This window comes from Pogoniulus pusillus, chromosome 3, assembly GCF_015220805.1.
Source record: "Pogoniulus pusillus isolate bPogPus1 chromosome 3, bPogPus1.pri, whole genome shotgun sequence".
NCBI classification, from domain to species: Eukaryota; Metazoa; Chordata; class Aves; order Piciformes; family Lybiidae; genus Pogoniulus; species Pogoniulus pusillus.
This window is the reverse complement of record NC_087266.1, coordinates 48679994-48703208: the sequence shown is the minus strand read 5'-3', so window position 1 is coordinate 48703208 and position 23215 is coordinate 48679994. Positions and strand designations below refer to the sequence as shown.

At 41.8% G+C, this 23215-nt stretch overlaps 2 protein-coding genes and 1 long non-coding RNA gene across 3 annotated transcripts; 2 read left to right on the top strand and 1 right to left on the bottom strand.

Annotated features, from left to right (window-relative positions):
* Window positions 1-51: 51 nt before the first annotated feature.
* NUDT15 (nudix hydrolase 15) lies at window positions 52-2011 on the bottom strand. The gene is made up of 3 exons (XM_064175607.1): window positions 1546-2011; window positions 1269-1459; window positions 52-1059 (listed from the first exon to the last, which is right to left on the bottom strand). The coding sequence occupies exons 1-3, from the start codon at window positions 1695-1697 to the stop codon at window positions 914-916; spliced, it is 489 nt and encodes a 162-aa protein (XP_064031677.1). The 5' UTR covers window positions 1698-2011; the 3' UTR covers window positions 52-913.
* On the top strand, window positions 1454-3057 carry LOC135192472 (uncharacterized). Its single transcript, XR_010308998.1, has 2 exons — window positions 1454-1574; window positions 2884-3057. It is a non-coding gene; the product is annotated as an uncharacterized LOC135192472 (long non-coding RNA).
* Window positions 3058-4073: 1016 nt separating this feature from the next.
* SUCLA2 (succinate-CoA ligase ADP-forming subunit beta) lies at window positions 4074-22895 on the top strand. Its single transcript, XM_064175548.1, has 11 exons — window positions 4074-4196; window positions 6390-6573; window positions 12373-12472; window positions 12658-12820; window positions 16008-16136; window positions 16573-16711; window positions 17864-18025; window positions 18107-18249; window positions 19151-19271; window positions 19573-19661; window positions 21368-22895. The coding sequence occupies exons 1-11, from the start codon at window positions 4110-4112 to the stop codon at window positions 21440-21442; spliced, it is 1392 nt and encodes a 463-aa protein (XP_064031618.1). The 5' UTR covers window positions 4074-4109; the 3' UTR covers window positions 21443-22895.
* Window positions 22896-23215: the final 320 nt, after the last annotated feature.

The window sequence follows — 23215 nt, the reverse complement described above, 5'->3', positions numbered from 1 at the left end:
AAAGGAATCAGTTTGGTACAGGTTTGAGAAGCAATGAAAAGCGCAGACTCGTTGGTTTTGTGTTTGTGTATTGTGATTTCTTTCAGGACCATCTCTGATATATAGTTACATCAGAATGAAAATGGAACAATTCTGTCAAACCCCATTAGCCACACAATTACACACATCTGTGCTGTTTAATACTGACAACCCTCCGTGGTCAAAAAATGTGACACTGCCACAGAGCTACACCTATAAAGGAGGTTAGGTTGTACAATGTTATTTGTGTTAGCCTAGTAGAACACTGTAGACACCTCTCCATTAGATTACTGTGGCTTTAGTAAAATGATCAGGATTTATCACATTATCTGCAGAGATCTGAAATGCTTCTCCAGATAAATTTTAATCTCCTTGAGGCTGCAAACAGAAGTTGGTAATTTTAATTCCCTACAACAAGCCACTCTTTAATGCTAGTCATAGATGTATGACTCTGCAAGGGAACAAGGCATCATCTGTAAAATGTGATTTTTTTTGTTCATGACAGTATCTTAACTGAGGCTATGAGGCTAAGTTTACAAATTGGTCCAAGATTTTTAATTACAGGAAAGCAGGATGATACACAAGTGAGTAAGCCTCTCCTCTCATACTAGTTCTGGCTTTGAAAGGTCTGCTCACCTACATACAGATAACACACTTAAGGGTTTTCTATAAAATAAAGCATCAGCTCTTAACTGCCTGAGCTGGAAATAGTTCTGCAATGCAAGACAGCTGCCCGCAGGCTTAAAGGCTTGGCAGAAGCACTGAAACCTTTGTCGCCTTCTTGGTTTTGTAAGGGGTAACATTTACACACTGGCAGAAGGAGCACAGTGTAGTCTTCTCTTTTCGAAACCAAGAGCCAGGTTTGTCCTTTGCTGTGTAACACATGATTGGGTTTTTACCCTAGTTGGTGGCTTCCTGTGTACCCTTTTAGGTGATGGAGCTCTTCTGTAAAGGGGTTGTAACCTTGCTCTCTCAGACAGCGCAAGGGCCAGAACAGTTGATCTGCTGGAGGAAACTCATCCCATTTCACCCACTCCCAACCTGCAGGCACAGAGAAGGAGAAGGGAAAAGAAGTCTGAACTCAGTCACAAAGCAGTTCCGTATCTGCAGGGGTGGCTGGGCTGCGGTGCCTTCACCCGCGCAAAGCCAAGCCGCGTACGCGGTTACGCTACACGCACTACCTCCCCGCCCCGCCCGCACCGCGCCGGAGAAGCGCCGGCCCCGCCCTGGCGCCGCCCCGCGGCCCTCACCCTCGTTCTTGCCCGGCTCGCGGTTGCGCGGCTCCGCCCCCGGCTCGGCCTCGCCCCGCATGAGGACGGTGACGTAGTGGTAGCGCTTGGCGGCGCAGGCGGCGTTGACGAGGGAGGCGAAGCGGACGTTGTGCAGGCGCAGCGCCGCCTCCTCCAGCGTCTCCCGCTCCGCGCACTCCGCCAGGCTCTCCCTGCGCACGGGGGAAAGTACGGGCGCGTCAGCGGGGCAGCAGGGAAGCGGAGGGGTCGCCAAGGGGAGAGGGCTCAGGGCGCCTACCCGAACTCCAGGTGGCCTCCGGGGAGTTGGTAGGTGCCGCCCCCCACTGGGCCCTTCCTCTTGCCCAGAAGGACGCAGTTGGGGTGTGTGGAGCTGGTGACCACCACTCCTACGCCGACCCCGGGCCGCGGGAGCTGCGCCGGCTCGCCCATGGCGCTCGTTATGATCTCGGAGAACGCTCCTCAGGGGTCAGGCCTAGAGCACGGCAGCGGGCGGGGGCGGCTCCTCCAGTCAGGCCGCTGCCTGGTGTTTGGGAGGCCTTTGACCGGGGCGTGGAGGGGAGCTGGTGCTGAGAGTGCTCAGGATGCTGCGGTGCGCCGCGGGTGGCGGTGGCGTCATTCGGGGCGGGGACTCGGGCTCTGCCCGGCCGTGCCGCCGGGGGCAGCTGGCGCTCCGCGGCTCGCCTCTGCTCCCTTCCCTTGCCCCGCTGGCCACGCTTCTCTTGATGCAGCCCCGCACACGGTTGCTGTGTGGGCTGCACATGCACACTGCTGGCTCCTGTTGAGCTTTTCAGCAACCCAGACCCCCAGGTCCTTTTCCTCAGGGAGTGATTGTGTTGGCATGAGGGAGGCACTGAGTATGAGCAGTTGGAAACAAAAACTAACGATGTGAGTGGCAGGCCAGATTTTTTTCAGATTAAAATGACTGCAATAGTTCCTTAAGAACACAAATGGAGAAAGGAGGTCAGAAAAGCACACAGTGTTAGAAAAGCTGCTTGAAAAGCAGCTACACCGCCAGAATACATCTGTCTTTCCAAGAATCTCATGCATGTGGTTCTTCTGGCAGTGGAATTCACTACATATTCACATTCACTTGGCAGAGGTATGAGCTCAAAGATGTCAGGATTATGTTTATCTCACATTGCAAAGCTGGGTGGAATGTGGCAGCAGCACAATGCATCAAAGTCCTGCCTGCAGACTGACTGAAACGTGAGCCTGGAAGATAAACAGATTTTCCCTGGCTCTCATTCAAGCAGCTGGTTGTTATCCTGAACCCTAACGCTCAAAATTTAAAACCTTGAGTTGTAGAATTGTTTCAGTTGGAAAAGACCTTTACAGTCATCAAGTCTAACCATTATCTAGCTACCAAGGCCTGTGCTAAACCATATCCCTTAGTACTGCATCTGCACATCTTTTAAACACCTCCAGGGAGAGGGATTCAGCCATTTCCCTGGTGAACCTGTTCCAGTCTTAGATAACCTTTTCAGTGAAGATTTTTTTTCCTAATCCCATCTAAATCTCTCCTGGTGTAATTTGTGTCTGTTTTCTCTAGTCCTATCGCTTGGTACAAGGGAGAAGAGTTTAACATTGTTAACTTTCCTCATTTGTATTTTTGTAGGAATGCTCCAGTGACACCTCATGCTTCCACTAAATCACCCAATTTTCTTCACATTAATCATCCCTTGCTGTAAAGTTAATCACTTGGCAGACATTCATACCAGAAATTAGGCAAATTATGATGTGTTGAAATGTAAATAAATTGATCACATGTACATAATAAAATCCTAGAATACTTTTTTTGTTTGTTTTTAATACTCTGCTGTAATCTTAGGTGAGAAATTAATTTCTACCGTTGGACATTACTGTGCTGAGAGCTGAGCCACACCTGAAAAAGCAGTGTCAGACCTGTGATTCGAGAGAGAAAGCAAGTCTGGTGAGACTCACGCTAGAGCAGTTAAGGTGAGAATGGCAGAGCACTAGAGGTGACTGTTTGGAGAGGCTGTGGACCCTCCATCCTCCAACTAAAAGCCTGACTGGGCACAACCCAGAGTGTATTTCTGGGACCTGGCCCTGCTTTGAGCAAGGAGGAGTGTGAGAGGAAGAGAAAGGTTTGGAACAGATGGCTTTCAGGGACCCACTCTAACCTAGACTGTTCAGTGTCATTCTTGGCAGTAAGATCATGCTTACAAACTTACTGTCCAGGGTTAGCACAGTCCACTCTCACAACCCCCCTTCCCCCATACAGACAGGGAAAGTAACACAAAAACCTGTGTTGAGATAAGGAGTTTAACGAGATGATGATGCTGTACCGTTAGCTTAGCAGAAGCAGCAGCAGAAGCCAGCAGTAAAACACTGCTCTCACTCAAGCATGCAGCAGCCAGGCTAGTGGAAAAGACCCAACACCCTAAAATTGGAAATGGGAAGCAGCAACCAGAAGAGGAAGCCTCTGAACTTCAAGCCCCATGATACTTTGTTCCAGCCAACACTTGAATTGTGAAGCTTGCCTGACAGCAGCATGGGGTTGAATATACATCAGGATCGTTTAGCCTGAGACATACGGTGTCAGCCGAGGCCGACGTGGGGTCGGAGGGCTGTGGGTGGCTCACAGCCCTTTTCAGGATGCCTGTCGGCAGACAGCCTCTGTTAAAAGCCAGGCGGTGACCCAGCGGCGGTTGGCAGGGCTGCCTGTGCGCGGTCAGTGCCGCCCGGCAGGGGGCAGCACGGCAAAGGCGCCCCGGGAGCCCACGGAGCCCCCCCCCGCGCCGCGCGAGCCCTTCCCGCCCCGCCCCGCCCGCGGTGGCGCACGCGCAGTGCCGGAGCCAGCCGAGGGCGAGCGGCTCGGCCATGGCCGCCTCCATGATCTGCCGCCGGGTGTCGGCCGGCCTGAGGGGCAGCGGGCTCCGCGCCGCGCTGGGCACCGCCACGCCAAAGGTAGCGGCCGCCGGGTGCAGGGGCGGGTGGGCCGGACGGGGTCGGCTTGGGTCGCGGTCTCTCCGTGCGAAGCGGGAACGGGAGGAGCCCTGGTCCCGCTCCCAGCGCCGTCCTGCCCGGTTGCGGCGGTGGGGCCGGTAGTCCTGGCTCACCTTTGGCGTACTGAGCACCCACAGGTGGTGGTGTCGCTTGTGGCAGCTCTTCCCAGGCCACTGCCCTTTGCCTTCCTTTCCAAACCCCTCTCCCCTGATTCGCTTGGGAACCCCGGCGTGTGCCTCTCTGCCGTCCCTTTGCCCGTACGGGGGATCGGGCTGTGGCAGCGAGCTCTTCCCGGCTCACATCTCCCCGCTCTCTGGTGGTGTTTCTCGCCAACGCTTTGAAGGGGTGTGGACTTGTTTTCGGGCGCAGAACCCCTGGCAAGCGCTAGGAAGTCTGGAGTGTGTCGCTCTCTGTGCGACTTTCTTCTCCTTCCACGTACGGAGGAAGGTCGCCTGGAGTTCCCCTCTCGTGTTACCGACAGTCCTCCCCGGGTCGGTCAGTGCCAGGAACGGCAGCTACAGCCTTCAGCAGCTCTCAACTTCACTTTCGTGCCAAGGAAAGGGCGCCCTGCTTGCAGGGGGAACCCTTTGGAGCTTAAACAGGCCTTGTTGATTTACTAGCTGCAAATGCCACAGCGCAGCTCTTGTGTTACCTGCGTGCCTACTTCGTTTGGAATGAAACAAACCCTTACAAATCCAGTCCCTTACAAACTTCTTAATGCAGACCGATTTTCGTGGCCTTTGTGCCCGTGATGCCTACTGAAAAGATAAATGCAACATTTTGCGTGTCTCTAAATTTGTTTTGCATCCTTTTTACCTTACTACCTGAAGGGAGGTTGTAGCCAGCTTGGGGTTGGCCTCTTCTCCCAGGCAACCAGGAGCAGACCAAGGGGACACAGTCTCAAGTTGTGCCGGGAGAAGTCTAGGCTGGATGTTAGGAGGAAGTTGTTGTCAGAGAGAGTGATTGGCATTGGAATGGGCTGCCCAGGGAGGTGGTGGAGTCACCATCCCTGGAGGTGTTCAAGCAAAGCCTGGATGAGGCACTCAGTGCCATGGTCTGGTTGAGTGGCTAGGGCTGGGTGCTAGGTTGGACTGGATGAGCTTGGAGGTCTCTTCCAACCTGGTTGATTCTATGACTCTGTGAATCTTGCAGTGAATAATCTGTGTTTGTGGGCTAGCTGAATTCAGTAGGTTTGCAGTTTTGTGTGTGTATAAATTTAAGGTCTTGTTCCCATATGGTGAAATATGAAAGAGGCAGCAAACATTTTTTACTGTTGTTGTTGTTGTTGTTGACAATTTTCTCATTATGAAACCTGTCTTGTCTTCAAGTCCACAAGTAGTTAGTTGCTCTTTTTCCAAGAGGCATTGCTAGTGTAGTACCACTTTCGGTTATTTTATAATCAAGATCAGTTTCTTCCTGAATTGCTTTATACAAAATATACATATCAGAAATTCTTGGAGTTCTGAACATCACAGTTACAGATGCAATTGAGACCCTCTTCCACACAGGAACTTCCTGGGTTGAATATTAAACATGTTATGTTTTGCTTGACATTGGAAGTGTTGCAAGTTATTTTGCACTTTTGGCAACCCTTCTGATTCAGTGTAGATGTTTGAAATGGGTCATAGCTTTTTTATGTTTCACAATGGTCATGTGAAGTCTGAGTAGTGTGTTCTGAAGCACACTGAATTCACCATCTACAGCCACCGTAAGTGTTTTAGCTTAGTTTCTGCTGCCCCTGCTTCTCAGGGCTTGGTTCTTAGTTGGTCAGACAGGCAATTTATCAAAACTTTTGAAGCATCTTACCCTGTGTGCTTCTCTCTGCTCCCTTATGCTTCCAAAATTCCTCAAGATTCTTTTCCCTACAAATATAGACTAACTAGGTACTCAAGTGTTTTAATCCTGCCAGGCCTCATCAGTACTCATAGCTTCATCAGCTCTTTCCTGCTACTCCAGTAAAACCTCACAAAACTCAATTGCAGACCTAACATAAATCACTGATACACAAGGGTAATGTATAGTAAGTGCTGGATTAAGTGTTCTGGTGTTTGCATTGGTACATAAATACAAAGACTTTTCTGACATAAAAGAAGGGGAAGCAATTTTTCACAACACAGTCATGTTCTATATTCTTTTCATTTTCTTTTCCTTCAGGTGTTTGGTGGAAGCCCAGGAATACTCAGTAATCATGGATTCCAAGTGCAACAACAACAACAGAGGAGGCTGTCTCTACATGAGTACTTGAGCATGGGACTGTTGAAGGAGGCTGGCATTTCTGTTCCACATGGGCTAGTTGCCAAGACACCAGATGAAGCTTACCAAATAGCAAAACAAATAGGTATAACATTAAAAAGAGCATATACAGTATAGATATGATACAAGGTGCAGTTACTTTTTCTGTCTTTCCTGGTTAGACATTTCTTGGAGTTCTGAATATACCTTCTATTTGAGAGAGCCTTTCCTGAGAAGCATCTTTCTTTCAGATTGGAGTATTTTACTTTGGAGCTGACATTTTCTTCATCTGGAGTTTCCTAATGCTTAAGATTGCTCAGTGCACAAGCATAGAGTGAAATCAGTTTGTTTATCTTAGTTTTAAAGATGCTTTTGGTTGTGTATTGGGACTTGTTTATGAAGCTAATCTGTGTCCCTGAAATTCCAGTGGGGAAGGACTTGTTCCTACTTTGATTAAAGTTGCTGAACATATGTTTCAAGCACCATGATTCCCATATCCCAAATGCTGCAGATACTTTCCTGTTAGGAGGCATAGGACCAGTAAAAGTTACGTCAGCCTAGACTAATACAACTGCCTAAATTTCTTTGGGTTGAATAATAGACTTTACTTTGCAAGACTTGGATTTCTTTTTGCTTTCAAGCAAGGTTGGAGGAAATGTTACTAAGATCTTCAGTGCTTGTAGGTGAGACTCTGAAGTCCAAGATGTCATATAGAACAGAAGATGCAGGGAATACTTATCCTTAGGGTGCAGAAAAAGAGTAAAATTGTATTTCTTTTGTGAACATGTTGTTCTGGCAGAATGCAACTGAATTTGGTGGCTTATAGCTAGACACTAAATTCCTGGCTTGTGGCTGAAGAAGCCTGACTGAGCTTTAGTTTTGGACTTGACACTGCTATTAATTTCCTGTTTTGCCTGCCATGAGTTCTGTGTGTCATAGTAAAAAGTTTTGGTTTAATTTGGATTTAATATGGAAGTGAACTTCTACTGTTTGAGGCATGAATTTTTTTTTCATCCTCTGGAAGAAAGGTAATAGTCTTATCACACAGTGTTGATTGCTTGTCATATTCCACTCTCATATGCAAGTGCTTAAATCTTTTTTTTCACCTGCAAATGGTGATTCTTGGGGTTATAGATTTTGTTAAATTAATTTCAATTTCATTTTGAGTTTAATGCAATGAAAAAGAAGATGCTTTTTTTTTTTTTCTAGAGCAAGTTATGCTGCTTTCTAATGAAAGAAGTTGAAAAGCTGCTTTACTTTCAGATCTGAAGTACTAGAAATTCAGGTGTAGTCTACCTGCCTTTATCTTGTTCTCATTAGAGATGACATGATGCAAAATTTTAACTTCATTACTATGAAAGAAAGATGTTAAAATACTTCTTAGAATGGTTTAAAACTCAGACTCTCACCTACTGTTAGGGGTATGCTTGTAGCACAATTTAAACTTCACAAATGGGACAAACACCTTTGGTTACGTAAGTATCTGCTGAGCTGCTGGTAGCAAATGAGATAACCTTTGCTATGGCTTATTAATAGGTAGCAAGGAAACTCACAAGTCAGGATTCCTTTGTTTCATTCCTTGTTCAGAGAGGAGTCCAATAACAAAGCAGTTAGATCTGACTGCTGGTTTATAGCTCTGTCTCATCCGTGTAACATCATATGTATGCCTTTTATTTGGATTATGTGACCATGTGCAATTTCTTGGGGTCATGGAAATGAAATTCTGAAGTGAATGAGTTAGCATCCTGTAGTAAGCTAGAATAAAGTAATTCAGGTCTTCTAGTTGTCAGCCTTGTACTTTGTTTAAATTAGTGAGCATTTGATGCTACAGCTTTCTGTGCTACTTAAGAGGAGGAAGGGAAAACTTCCCTGAAGGTGAACACGCTAAAGAATCTTAGCAGTGCCTCAAAAACTCAAATGTTTTCCAGAACTCATTCCAAATGGTGACAGATTATCCTTTGCTCTAGTATTTAGGATTTCTGTGTTATTGTAGCAAGTTTTCATTTTTTATGTACTTGGGAAAACCCAAACCAAACAAACTAAATCTCTAGTAAAATGGGAAAAAAAAAATCACTTTTTCTGGACCACCTGCTCGTTGTTTGTTATTGTTGTGTAAGAGCTGTTGCTCGTAGATAGGAGGTTATCTTTTGCTTCTTTCTATGTGTTAAACTGGTTTTCCAAAGGTTTGTCTAAGCTAATTCAGACATACTGCTTGCTCTGTCTCCATAGTGCTGATCCACACGCTCCTGATAACCTTTAGTCAGAAACCTGCCCTCTGTACACTTGAGTTTGGCATTCGATTTCTTTCCTTTGGCAAATACCTCACTTCAGTTAGAAGCGGGTGACTTTTTATCCCAGTGTGTAATAAATACAACCTTCTTATTAACAGAGTTCATCATAATTTAGCTGTGTCTGTAGCTAAACAAGTGTAACTCTGTTGCATGAGCAAAGCCAAAGCTTGATTATACCCAGGAGCGTTATCCCTGCAAGGCACCTACTGTGTGGTAGACTCAAACTGAAGTCTATGAATGTTGCAGTTTATCCTAGAGCCAAGTCAGAAGAACACAATAAATATTCTCTAAAGAACATAAATGATGACATTTAGTGGGGTTTAATTTGAAGTGATGCTTATCTTGAGTCATGAAGTTAGATGAAATAGTCCAGAAGCCAGAAAGGTTGCTTCCTTACCCATACCTTGTCTTCCTTGTACTAAATAAATTTTTCTGCTAAGGACTGAAATGTCTGAAAGACAGCAAATCTGTATATTTATATGTATCTGACCTGGAGACAGGACTGTAGGTGGGGTCTCACTAGAGCAGAGCAGAGGGGCAGAATCACCTCCTTTAGCCTGCTGGCCACGCGTCTTTTGATGCAGCCCTGGATAAGATTGGCTTCCAGTGCACCTTGCCTGCTCATATTCGGATGTTGCAGGGCAGCAGCAAGGTGACAAACCTGTGCAGAAATCTCTCAGATGTTAGAAATTGCTGCTGTAGTGCTCGATATTAAGTATTTTTTCCCAATTATGTTCCCATTTACCTATTCAATATCTAGATCACCAATGGTGCTAGTCTAGGAACCAAACATTTACTTGAATTCTGGAAAACACTACTTCTTTGGAACCTGAAGCTTCATTTTGCATCATTGTTTGCTTTTCTTCTGTAACAGTCCTAATATCAAAGCATGTTGTTGATAGTTCACTAGTTCAGATAGCTGTTATAGCCAGCAGGTTCAAATATTGACCACTTAATTTTAAATGCTTACCCTAAGCTATTGCCAAAACCAGACCTGTCTTGTGAGTTGTTGACTGCATCAAGTTTTTCAATGTCAGGAAGTATTTGTGTAGAAAATGGTGTATAGTGAAACATTTTGTTAGCTTTTTGGGATGGTGTGATCCTTTTAGTGACAGTATGAGGATTCTTGGCACATAATTATTTCAGTAGTCGTAATTGTGATTTGCATGCAGTGATTCTTCTAACACTCAAAAGTTTCAGATGCTGAAAAAAAGGTAACTTTGAAGTTAAACTCTCTACTTACTAACAAAGCACAGACAATATATTCTGTATGCAGAGATTCTCTGCCCGTGTTGGCAGAGTTAGGGTTAGCATACTCTGCATTGGAACTTCTGTAGACAATATGTTGTTAGTTACAAGCCTATCTTTTCCTTCCCTACTTCAAGTAAATACACCTGTATTATTTAGAGTTGATATATATGTGCAGCAAGATGAAAATTGGTTTGCCTTATAAATGGAGAGAAATTCTTCCTGGAACTAAAAAGAGTAACTGAGGCAAAAGTCTCATTTTCAGGGTAAATTTGCAGTTGAGTGATAGTTGTGGACTTGATTGGCACTTTTGTTCTTAATCTGTTATGGCTCTTAATGTTGCCTGTTTTGTCAGAATGCATTAGGCTTGCGTAGTTAGCAGGAGGGTGTTTAATAGGGCTGAGGGGAGAGCTAATCATTCTCTACAACTACAGGACTAGAGGAAATGGTTTCAAGCTGTGCCAGGTGAGGTTCAGGATGGATGCTAAGAAATACTTCTTCAGAGAGGGTTATCAAGCGTTGGAATGGTCTGCCCAGGGCAATGGTGAAGTTGTCATCCCTGGAGATGTTTAAGCAGCCTGTGGAGCTGGTGCTTAGGGACATGGTTTAGGATTGACCCTAAACCAGGTCAAAGGTTGGCCTGGTTGGTCTTTGAGGTCTCTTCCAACTGGATGTTCTCTGTTATTCTGTGATATGTGGAAAAGAGTACTGCTGCTACAGTCAATATTTGATAGAGAAGTGGCAGTTTGACAAAAGCAATTAGAAGCAATATGATACAAGTCAGAATGGAAACTTGTAAAGCAGAACATGTTAATAAAGCTTCTCTGCTCCAATCTTGCTCAGAAAACTTCAGAGATGAAATAGAACAATAAATCTTCTTATCTCTTAAGCTTACCATAAGATTGCATTTTACATAGACCAATGTATGCATGCAAGGAGATAGAGACCTTTCTTCCAGTTTGAAAGCCTAGGTTATGGAATCAGAAATTACTCCTTCTAATACATGTCAGTATTTCTAGAAATGAAGATCAAGATGTTTCCTGGCTGTATTAGTTTTGCACTCTCTAGTTAATAAACCATTGTAGAAGCTGAAGCCTGTTAGTGCTGTGCTCATTGGTATCTACTTCTGATTTCCTAAACGTTTCCTGATTCTTTTCAGGGTGTTTATATATGCTTTTAGTGATAACCACCATTAATATGGAAATGCAGCCCTTGACAAATGCTTGTTCTGTGCTTTGGCCTGTAGCTTGCTTGCCAGACCTGTTAGCTGAACGAATGGTTTATTTTGTTCTACTGACCTGTTTTAAAGCTTCAAGGTTTATAACTGCTGCTGAAAGTAGAACTGCTTTCTGTCCTGCTCACTCCAGTGCCCCTGTGCATGTGCTTGTCATGCAGCACACAGACTTGCAAAAGTAGCGTCTGCTGGATTAACTTTTGCTTTCAGTGAAGCCCTTCTGACCTGTTTCAAAGCATGACTGCCTAAGTGTTTATACTAGCGCAAGAAAGGAGGTGATAGTGAACAGCTGAGGATGAGAAGCTGGATAGGGCTGCTGCTGTGGTGTAGCGTTGACTGGAATAAACTGCTGACCAGAGTGGCTCAGCTAAAGGTGGCATGAGAAAAGATGGAAAGTGCCATGCATATGTGATTTGGGCATCTCTTGATATCTTACAGTCTAGCTGCTGTCTGCAGTGTATTCAGTTGATTTTGAGTATGTTCTCATGCTTTACATTTTAAACCCAAATGCAGTCTGCACTACTTAAAATAACATTTTTGTAAAGGATTTTTGGATGGGTGGAGCCAATTTGAAGGGCTTACTCTGCCAGCTCTGTGAAAAATAGTGAATTTGCTTAGACCTCTGACTTCTGCAAAGCTCTCAAGCTTATGTATTAGTGCTCTGCTGGACCTGCAAGTTGATTAGGGTAAGTGTCATAGTTCCATATCATTGCTGAGAAAAGTGTTTGCAGCTATAAGGTATTTGTACTTGATTGAGGAGACTCTTGGGATATGGCATCAGATACACAGTTTCATCTTGTTAAAAGCCTGTGAGATACCATTTCTTACTGGTTTTATAATCATTTGTGGTTCAGGTGTGTAAAGAGCACTTAAAGTATCAACAATTTTGGATACTAACTCACCAAGATTTGTTGACAGAACAGCCTAAAGCTGCGGTTTGTGGATGGTTTGAGACTTTTGGAATAACCTGAGAGAGGTACAGTGCAGTCCTTGATTCATGTATTTGTTTTGAATCAGGATGGGGGTGGAGAAGGGATAAAGTGAAAACAGCCTTTGTTGTTCTACCTGGGACCATTGGGTTTAATGGTCACAAATGACAAATTTTGGTGTGTGTTTTTTTTCTTCATTCTAGGTTCAAAGGATCTTGTGGTAAAAGCACAGGTTTTAGCTGGTGGTAGAGGAAAAGGAACATTTGAAGGTGGCCTCAAAGGAGGAGTGAAAATAGTTTTTTCGTAAGTTGTTTCTGAATTATCCAAGCAAGTGGAAAAAACTTCAAAGTTTCACATTATGAATGGAACCTGTTACTTAAAGTCAGTGTTTTAATAATTAACCTTTAAATGACAAAAAACAGATAAGAGTTTTTTTCAATGTTACTCCAGCAGATTCTTTGTCACATTCTGAGCTTCTTTTATTCTAGTCCAGAAGAGGCAAAAGATATCTCCTCCAAAATGATTGGAAAGAAGCTGTTTACCAAGCAGACCGGAGAAAAGGGCAGGATATGCAATCAGGTGTTTATCTGTGAGCGCAGATACCCCAGGAGAGAATACTATTTTGCAATAACAATGGAAAGGACTTTTCAAGTGAGTACTATTACAAATAGAACTAAGTAACTTGTTATAGATGTTTGGGTTTTTTTTTAGTTAAAAAAGCCCCAAGACACAACTGTTGACTGTTCTCAAAATCAAAAATATGTGTAAGATGAATTTTGTATCCCAGTATCTCTTGCAATATGATTGACTTAGTGTGTTTAAATGCTTTAAAAACTTAATGCTGCAATATCAATCTAAGGAATAATAAATGAGTATTGGGAGCCTCAACTGATATTCAAAGTCATTTGGCTGAGGGGAAAATGGGTGGAATGAAGGCATCATTTTACTTTTTGGTTTTATTTTGTACTTATCTAGTGTTATTTATACTAGAGTTTAGTTTAAAAATACATCTTTGTGTCTGCATGTAAATGTACACAATATTTAAGAGTGTCAGGAACAAGATAAGAATCATAGAATCAACCAGGTTGGAAGAGACCTCCAAGATCATCCAGTCCAACCTAGCACCCAGCCCTAGCAGAGACAATGGTTCTAGATAAATCAAACATCATTTTATTCCAATGTGTAGAGGTTCATAGAGGTGCACAGGTGTGCCACTCAGTTCTGAGTGTGCTGGCAGCTTGCTTCTGCCAACATGCTTTAGGAACTAGTAAGAAAATTTAGGCCTACCAGTCTTTGTAGTGTTCCATAAGATGAAAGCCACAGTCTCTCTTGTTTATATACTCTGCATGTGTGGGTATGGATTTTTTTTAGGCTACAATTCAAACACAGTTACCAAAACAAGTTGGTGTATTTTGTGTCAGTGTTCCATTGTGGAGCCTACATTGCTCAATTGCCAAGTAGCTTTAACAAAGTCAAGGTAACTTGCAACTGCATTTTTTTGAAGCTAGTCAAAACCAGAGTTTGGCCTATTCAGGTGCTTTGAGATTTGCAGAGATGCTGCTCTTGGTAGTTAAAGGAGTACCTTTGGCATGAGTATGAAATAATTTTCTGTGGAGAAATGAAGAAACTAGTCTTAACTCTGTTATTTTTTTGTTGCACAGCTAGGAGTTCAATATTTATTTGTCTCCTGTAGTGTTCTTTCTAGTAGGAGAGTAAGTACTGAGAGACTGAGAAACCTGGGGCTGGTTAGTCTAGAGAAGAGAAGACAGAGAGGAGGTCTTATCAATGTCTATAAATATCTGAGGGGTGGGTGTTAAGGAGGTGGAGGCAATCTCTTTTTGTTGGTCAGCAGCAATAAGACAAGGAGCAATGGCTGCAAATTGGAACATAGAAGGTTTCACCTCAGTATGAGGAGAAACTTCTTTACAGTGAGGGTGACAGAGCTCTGGCACAGGCTGCCCAAAGAGGTTGTGGAGTCTCCTCTGAAGACTTTCAAAACCTGCTTGGATGCATTCCTGTGTGAACTACCCTAGGGGATCCTGCCTTGACAGGGAGGTTAGGCTTGATCTCTGGAGATCCCTTCTAAACTCTTAAGTTCTGTGATACCAGTTATGTTGAGTCTTGGTGAATTATGTGAGTTGGACACTTAGTGTCTGTTGTACTCTATGACAGAGCAGGGAAGATTCAGATGTTGCAGCATCCTAGATTTGCCACGAGGTGGCATTAAAACACTGCAGATGGCTGGCTTTTAGCGTCTTGAAATTGTCCGTGCAATGAGCAAGCATCCTTACAGTAATACAATTTACTGTAATTGATTTAAACAAATTAAATAAAGAGAAACATTTCCCTCACTTGCTCTCCTTTTAAAAAGCAGGTCTCATTAGTGTATATTGAGCAAAACTGTGTTAATTGTTGCCTTTTGATTTGCCGTCGTTTTTATTACTGACTTTATAAGTCAGTCCTAATCTCCATAGCTTGTCTAGGATTCTTATGAATGAGGAAATGCCTTTCAAAAGAACAAAGTGTGAAGGTTGAATAGCACGCAGTGTGCCTTTCTGATGTTGTTGAAGATCTCTTCCTTTAGAGGAGGGGAAAAGTCTGTAGGTGAAAATTGACCCTGATGTCTAGGGTGTTATTTGCCACGAGGGTCAGGACTACTTAAGTTTGAAGCAAACCTGTTCACTGTAGTCAATTTTGTGAAATTCTGAATTATTTTCATAACATGCTAATGTCTTCCTGCCTCTTCAGGATTTGAATATCCAGAAGTGTTCATGGTGTTGAATCTTGCTGTTAGATGTAGGATAATTCACCATTTGTGCTTCTGTTTGGAAGGGGGGTGATGGGGCTGCCCAGGGAGGTGGTGGAGGCACCGTCCCTGGAGGTGTTCAAGAAAAGCCTGGCTGAGGCACTTAGTGCCATGGTCTGGTTGAGTGGCTAGGGCTGGGTGCTAGGTTGGCCTGGATGATCTTGGAGGTCTCTTCCAACCTGGTTGATTCTATGATTGAGTATGTTCTCTGAACCAGAGTCACAGTCCTGTAGTTAACTGTCAACAGTTCTTAAGGCTGTTTAGTGTTTGAAACCTGCACTGGTAGGAAATGCTGCCTTAATACACCAACTGCCAATCCAAGGCAAGGTAGGTTGAGATGATACAAGCGAATGTATCTGGAGGACTGTTCCCTTGGGGGAGGTTTTTTGATTCTGTGGTAGAGAGTCCTTGATGCTTTTGTTCAGATTTAGATAGCATTTTTAAGAAACCCTCTGCCACAATCTGTTACCAATTCTGGTTTCTTAATGTTTTACTATTGAGTAATTGAGCACTGTTTTGTCAGAACTCTGTGACATGCTTTCAGTGGAGGCTGTAGGTGTTTAGCTTTGTGATCTTGCTGAACAGAAATAGTTTGCAATAATTTGCCACTAGATTCTACAGAGGTAGGTTTGTCCTTGAAGTTGGAATATGTGAGTGCCTGGCACTTGATGTGCTTTTGTGTAGGGGTGAGTGGAGAAGAGGGAGATGAGAAGGCTGGTTTTTTCCTAAGGATAAAATGTATGGGATTACTTAGTTTCTTTCAACATTGCAAGTCTGTATGTCTGTGTTAATTGCTCTGTTGCTACAGTATATCTATACAATAGAAAGTTCCTTGTTAAAAGAACTGGATGCTCTATACTTGTAAAATGTGGAAAGTGCCATTGAAAGATTGTATATAGGTGTACTGAATAGATAGTAACGATTCTCCTCGGAGCATACAGCAAAAATGCCCAAGTGAAAAATTTCCAGCTAACAAGTTTCAGCTGTGTGATACAAAATAACTTATGCCTTTTTTCCCCCTCTTTGTTCCAGGGTCCTGTGTTGATTGGCAGTTCTCAGGGTGGTGTTAATATTGAAGATGTTGCTGCAGAGAATCCTGATGCGATAATTAAGGAACCCATTGACATAGTAGAAGGCATAAAAAAGGAGCAAGCTGTTAGGGTAATTGTTAATGTGAAAAAGCACACATTAGTGGGGATGGGAGGGTTGCTTCTCAATTTTGTGGAGTGTGTATGTGTTCACCTGCTGAGTTGTCTTAAACCCTTTTGATGTTGTGAAGCATGTTTGAACCACGCATTCAGGTCTTTTCAGGTGATAGTGTAAATCCAACTCTGCATGGAAGTGCTTCATCTGTCCTTTAGCTTAATAAAGGTGTATGATAATGACTTTTTGTTCATTTTAGGATAAGTGCAGTGTTTTGTAGTAAAATAATCTTTCTGAACCCAAGAATGAGTGTTTTTTGGCAAAAAAGGAGAAGTTCTCTCTCTCTGTGGATTCAATTGACACTTGAAATAATGACTAAACTAGGACAGTCACCATTGGTAACTAGATCAAACCCCTAACATCAGTTAATTGATAACCAATCTTTTACTTTCAGCTTGCCCAAAAAATGGGGTTTCCTCCTAATCTGGTGGATGAAGCAGCTGAAAATATGATCAAATTATATAACCTCTTTATGAAATATGATGCTACCATGATAGAAATAAATCCTATGGTGGAAGATGCATCAGGAGTTGGTAACGTTTCTTCTTTGTATTCTTATGTAGCAGCTTGACAGTTTTGGAGATCTTAAGTTTGTTGCTTTGCACTGTTAAAACTTCAGCTGTACGCAGCAAGATGATTTAGCATTAACATGGTAGTGAAACACACATTTCATAAAGCTTATACATTTGAGAATCTAAGCATAGTAGATATGTGCTCCTAATGCTAAGTAGGATCTTAAGCTTCCTTAAGTAATGTAAAAAATAAACCCAAACAAATAACCAAAACAACGTAACAAACAAAAGAGAACACATTATCTACTCTAGAGTTTTTGGCTACTCAGCATAAGGCATTCCTGGAAATGGGGTCTTTTCAAAATTCACTAATTAAAACACGAGCCATCTGGGGTATTCAAAGTTCTTGTTGTAAAGGTCATAAGAATAGTGGCATCTTCTAGAAATAGCCTGCCTTTACTATGGCATCAGCATTGAGTGTGATGTACTGAAGTACTGTAGATGTTGAAGTGGTATCTTGATGTTTATCATGTTTTTAGCATATCCAGTTGAAGAACAGTTGGTTAATAATCATAGCAAATCCTCTCATGAAAAAGAAATGAGGAGAATATCTGTACTTGAGTCATAGTTACTCTGTTGTTACTGGTTTGCATTTTTTTCTTTTTTAAATACTTAAATTAACAGTTTCCCATCTGTTTCTTGTGCTGTGAAACTTTTATATCAGCTGTAGTCAGGGGTAGAAATAAGTCAAACATTTGCAATGACACGAGCTTAGTTCTGATGTGAACAACACTCTAGGTGTTTCTGTGTCGCCTGCTATATCTAGGTGAAACTTTTTGTGTATTCTGACATATTTCCTTCCAGCTCATGTTTCTTTGGGTCTTTTTTATTGTTTCTCTGTGCTTACTGGCATGCACAAGCAGCTAAAAGCAGAAAACAAAGGTTAATAAGCTCCAAACTAACAAAACAGAGCTTCTGTAGGGCTTAATTTTATGCTTATTACAGCATCATAATTTGCCCAGGTTTATCAAACTCTTGGAAGCTGGTGTCCAAGGAAGTACTTTTATCTTCCTCTTTGTGGAGTTAAAGGGACTCAATTGTGTGTGTAAACTGGAGAAACTCTCCAGCTTTTGTTCCAGTGTTAAACGATGGTTTGATTTTGTTTTCTTTCAGTGATGTGTATGGATGCAAAGATAAACTTTGACAGTAATTCAGCCTATCGTCAGAAGAAGATTTTTGATATGCAGGATTGGACACAGGAAGATGAAAGAGATAGGGATGCTGCAAAATCAGATCTCAACTATATAGGATTGGATGGAAACATAGGTTGCTTAGGTATGTTCTATGTAATGAATTTTACATGACCTAATGGATTTCTCAACTGAATGCCTAAATGTTATCTCTATTCTCATATAGTCAATGGTGCCGGTTTAGCTATGGCCACAATGGATATAATCAAGCTTCACGGCGGAACTCCAGCGAACTTCCTTGATGTTGGTGGTGGTGCTACAGTGCAGCAAGTGACAGAAGCCTTTAAGCTTATTACCTCTGATAAAAAGGTGAGGGAAGAGTTGACATATCAAAGTCATACACAGGGGTAAAGCAGGCTGTGAATTAAAAGACGATGCTTTAGTGCATGTTCTCCAGAAAACATGTTTTTATAAGCACAGAGTTAAAAAGGGAAGAAAATGGAGATACTAACATAATCTTGATGCAAGATGAAAGAAGACCTGGAAGCCTGTTGATTGGTGGTACTGGCCCTAGCCAGCTGACCAGCAAAACTCCTGAGATGTGTAGATCGCAGGGCTGGCAGGCACTTATCTTCCTAAGATAGGCATCCCCACCGGGAACCGCACCATCATGGTGGTAAGACTGGTGCTGCTCCAACCTGGCTACCTAGGCTCTTGATAGGGCTTCAGAATTCTGTGATGTATGGCCAGGACATCCCAAAAGGCTAAAGGAAGGAGAATGGAGCTCTTCCTTTATTTTGGAATCTGTTACATACCATCTTTCCCTACCGCTCATACGCATGCTTGTAAGTCGTGCTTCCCCCGGATCTTACCTCTAGTAACCTAGTGATTATCGGCCTGTTGTAACTTCTGATCAAACGGATACCAACTCTTTCCTCTTACAATGTCCTCTCAAGTAGCTAGACAGAATACACATTGAGTGAGAGAGCTAGTGCCTGCAACTCATGCTGGATAGTAGGACAATGGGAAGTTCCCTGGGATGAGCATTTTTGCAGCAGGGTTTTCCTGAAGTGACTCTTAGCTGTGTGTGACTTTGCAGAGCTGTGCTTTTGTTGATGGTGTTCTCTGGAATGGAAAAGTTCCCTGTCTTTCTCAGTCTTGTGCTACACTTCTGGAATGTGAATTTTCCTCAGGCTGCAAGGCTGAGTGGTGCTTTTATCAGGTGTGCCTCTGGCCATTTTTAATGTGCACACTGTCATTGACTCTGTAGGTGCTGGCTATTCTGGTAAATATTTTTGGTGGCATTATGCGATGCGATGTGATAGCACAAGGCATTGTTATGGCAGTAAAGGATTTGGACCTAAAAATACCTATTGTGGTACGGTTGCAAGGTGAGTGTGTTTCAATGCATGTTAAAGATATTTCCCTCCATACTGACAAATATTCTTGAGCTTATATATTGCAAAGCCTGTAAGTTGAAGACTACAGAAAAATAAAGCAAAACTTGAGTTTTGCTGGTGAGGATTAGCAAGTTATTACAGCAGGAAATGTTATTTATTGACTACCAAAGTTGTTGTGTTTGAGATTTATTCACTAAGTTACTTTTGGAACAGACTTCCTAGACAATATGAGAATACTCTGGTGGTAGTAGTATCCTGTTAAATAAGAGTGGCATTCTGTCTGTTTCTTAAGGTACACGAGTTGATGATGCTAAAGCTTTAATAACGGCCAGTGGCCTCAAAATTCTTGCCTGTGATGACTTGGATGAAGCTGCAAAAATGGTAAGACAACTGCTTATGAATATTCTTTTCAGAGCATGGCATCTATTGCAGAATATTGGAAAGTAAAAGCTCTATTCAGTCAGCTAAAGGTAGCTTAGGTTAAATCAGTGCCAGTAATTGTCAGGGTCTGAAGTAAAAATGTTTTACAATTTAGTGAGTACATAGAATCATAGAATCAACCAGGTTGGAAGAGACCTCCAAGATCATCCAGTCCAACCTATCACCCAGCCCTAACCAATCTGTCAGGAGGGAAGCAAAGCAATCAGAAGCTGTTATACCCTAGAAATGTCTGTGGCTTAGACTTCTATTTTTAACTCTGAAAAGCAGGTTGAAAATTAGGTTTAAAAAAAAAAAAGGGCAAAAAGGGCACAAGGAAGTCACCAGATCAGTCACTCTCCTTGGTAGTTGGAGAGTGGTGTTTGATAAACCACTGTATTTCAGTGTGCATGCTGAAAACCAAATGCAGCTGATCATTCTGTTGCCTTGTAAGGTAATTAGATATTCAGAAATTCATACAGCTTGCTTATAATATGTATATGTGTTTTTTTGTTCTGCTTTGTTTCCTGAGGTTGAGGCAGTGATTTGCTTGGAGGAAGCACTTGCTTTGATGGACAGTATAGCCCTCTGGTTTAGTATTAAGGCCTACTGGGCTGATCAAGCTTTGGCTAGGTCAGTGTAAGTCTTCCCTAGTGGCACATAAGGGAGCATCATGCAGTGTTAAGCCATGTTGCATCCACTTTAGCTTCAGTAGCAGCTTGAGAAGATGCATTAAGTTTGCTGAATTGCAGAGCCATGGAAATGCAGTTAGAATTAGTTTTGTAACCTTAAATTAGCTCTACTATAGAAGCATCTTTTGAAAGGGCTACAGATTTTGTGGGCTTTTTTCTTTATGTTGCCAAGAGGTAATTCTTTAAACAGGCTTATGCAAGATGATGCCTAGAGTGGAATAAACAAATGGATGAGGACAGATTAGAGCAAAAAAAAAAGAGAATTTGAAGCAGTGATTACAACCAGTGATGTTAAAAGTTTGGTTGGAGTTTTTGTTTGCTTGTTGAGGGTTTGGAGGTTTTTTTGCTTTAATTTACAATCATCTGTTGAATATTTTTCTAGCTAATATATTAATTGCTTTTAAAGTTAGGCAATACAAAGAAGAAAAATATGCTGAAAAGATGTAGCAATGGAAAATGTTTGATCTGTAAAAGATGATGAGGGCATCTGGTGGATTTTGCAGTGTGGGGAAATTTAGTTATGAATCTTTCATCCTAAAGAACAACTTTGTATTTGATTTTAAGCAGGAAATAAAACCGCTGTGAATTGAGTTATTAATGCAAGACAAGTTGGGGCTTTGTCAGGTGTCAAAAGAAGATCTAGAAATGCTTGTGAGGAAAAACTTGGAGGATAAATATTTTCCTGATAAAGAGAATGCCTTGTGAGTGAGCACATGGTAACAAAAACTTTAAAACCTATAGCATTGTATCAAGATATTTGGCTGTAAATAAGAACCAGGCATTGCATAGCTGTGTGAGATGTTTTCCAATAGAAAAGTCTTGAATGATCTTTCATTTAGAAGTGATTAAGAAGCAATAATCCCCTCCCCCTTTAGATCTCATCGATGATTTTCTGGCTTTACTTTGTTTAAAACTATTGGTCCAGTTCACTCAAGTTGGGACTGTTTTGCAATTAAGTCTTTATTTTCTGTTTTTCAGGTGGTGAAGCTCTCTGAAATAGTCAACTTAGCAAAGCAAGCTCAGGTGGATGTCAAATTTCAGTTGCCAATTTGAGCGGTGTCACACCAGCATCTACCACCTTCTCTGAAATACTGTCTCTTCTGTATCTGGGATATTTTTGTGTGTGTGGGGAGGTTTTGATTGTTTGACAGGCGCACAAACTGAAGTATCTGCTCCTTAATGTTAACATTCAGAATGGTCAGAGTTCTTGTAAAAGCGTGTATTGCTGATATTTAATCCTTCTTAGTTGTTCTCAAGCCTCCAGCTTCCTCTGCAGAATGTCACTTGCAATATACTTCTGCGTTGTCCAAAGCAAAGCTTCTGGTTGAAAAGCAATTGTTCTGAATAAATTCTGAAGTTACTTTACTTGTAAATTTGGATTAGCCTTTGTGAAGAGTCAACACAACTAGATGATCTAGTTGTCCACGTGGAGAAATGCATTGAAACGGTATTTTATATTGGAGACAGTTGTACTTAGCAGTGTAATGGATGTGAGCAAACCAATTGTTATTTATGAGCAGGTACATTGGAATTGGATCAGAAACATTTTTAGAAGTACTTGACTGAAGTGGCTGGTAACTCTTCTGGGCAACGTGTTTAATCACTACAAAGTATACTGTAGCACTTAGATTTTCACCATTTCCAGACTTTGCAAACAAGCTCCCATCATTTAGTTTTATATATATATATATATGAACAAGCATTTACCAAAATGCAAGGAGACAAAATACATAGAGAGTTAAAATATCTGTTGTACATTGCTAATGAAATTGTACATTAATAAAACTTCTCCCAAAACTTCTGCTGTGTTCATGTGTCACTGCTTGAATTAATTTCATGTATTTCTGGATTTAAACCATAATTTAAGACAGCAAACTAAAAGCATTTTAGGAGTAAATTTTCAATAGCACATATGTTGATTTTTTTTTTTCCTCCTTGAATTGCATTGCATGATTAAAGACATGTGAGCTCACTTGGTGTTGAAAAACTTGGACAGATATAGCATGTTGTTGAAGTGGCCATAATTAATCTCTGCACATACAGATATGCAGGTAAATGTTGTTTTTTGGGGGGGAAAGTGCTGCTTCTAGTAGCAAATATGATGTTAACCAGTAATTTTTGTTACCTTAAAATGCTCTTCTTTTTAGGCATTACAGAGAGCCTGGATAATGATCTTTTTATCACTTCATTTTCAAACAGTGTTAAATTACTACTACTTTTTTTGTTTGTATGTATTTTGCAGGATTTTTAGTTTAAATGCTATTTTTGTGGGTAGTGATAGCTTAGATTTCTCAGCAAATAATGGACTTGTCTTTGGTGGGATCACAAAATGGGAAGACATAATCCTAAAGGACTTCAAAGGATTATAGGAAATGTAGGAAACCTTAGTCATAGACAGTTTTGAGGTAGGTGGTGTGATAAATTAAACTTCTATCATGCTGTATTTCAGTATGGGTTTGGCAGTGCTGAAGAAAATGGTTGGAAAATAAACTCATTTTGAATTTAAGCTGAATTATTCTTGATTTTATTGGTGTCTTGTAACTGGCTACTGTGTGCTGTTAGTCCAGCATGCTAAATAGGGCTTGCAATTACGCTTAGAAGTGCTTTTATTCAGTGGCCTTAAATGGATTTACAGAGATAACTAGATTTAAGCATTGAGTAATTCAGAGAATATAATTAATTCTTGGTGTTTAGATTTGCTTCTGATGTTGTTTTTTTCTTTTAAAAGTCAGTGTGGAACGGTCATGCTCCAGGTGCATAAGGAGGCCATTTGAAAAAAAGCCAACAAAACCAGGACACTTAAATGTACCAGCCTAAGTTTTTCTA

Coding starts and splice junctions, on each gene's coding strand:
- NUDT15 (XM_064175607.1), bottom strand. CDS start 1,697: ATGGGCGAGCCGGCGCAGCTCCCGCGGCCCGGGGTCGGCGTAGGAGTG. Junction 1,460..1,545: donor GGAGGCCACCTGGAGTTCGG/GTAGGCGCCCTG, acceptor CCCCGTGCGCAG/GGAGAGCCTGGCGGAGTGCG. Junction 1,060..1,268: donor CGAGCCGGGCAAGAACGAGG/GTGAGGGCCGCG, acceptor CTGTGCCTGCAG/GTTGGGAGTGGGTGAAATGG.
- SUCLA2 (XM_064175548.1), top strand. CDS start 4,110: ATGGCCGCCTCCATGATCTGCCGCCGGGTGTCGGCCGGCCTGAGGGGC. Junction 16,137..16,572: donor AAAAGGAGCAAGCTGTTAGG/GTAATTGTTAAT, acceptor TTTTACTTTCAG/CTTGCCCAAAAAATGGGGTT. Junction 19,662..21,367: donor TGGATGAAGCTGCAAAAATG/GTAAGACAACTG, acceptor TCTGTTTTTCAG/GTGGTGAAGCTCTCTGAAAT.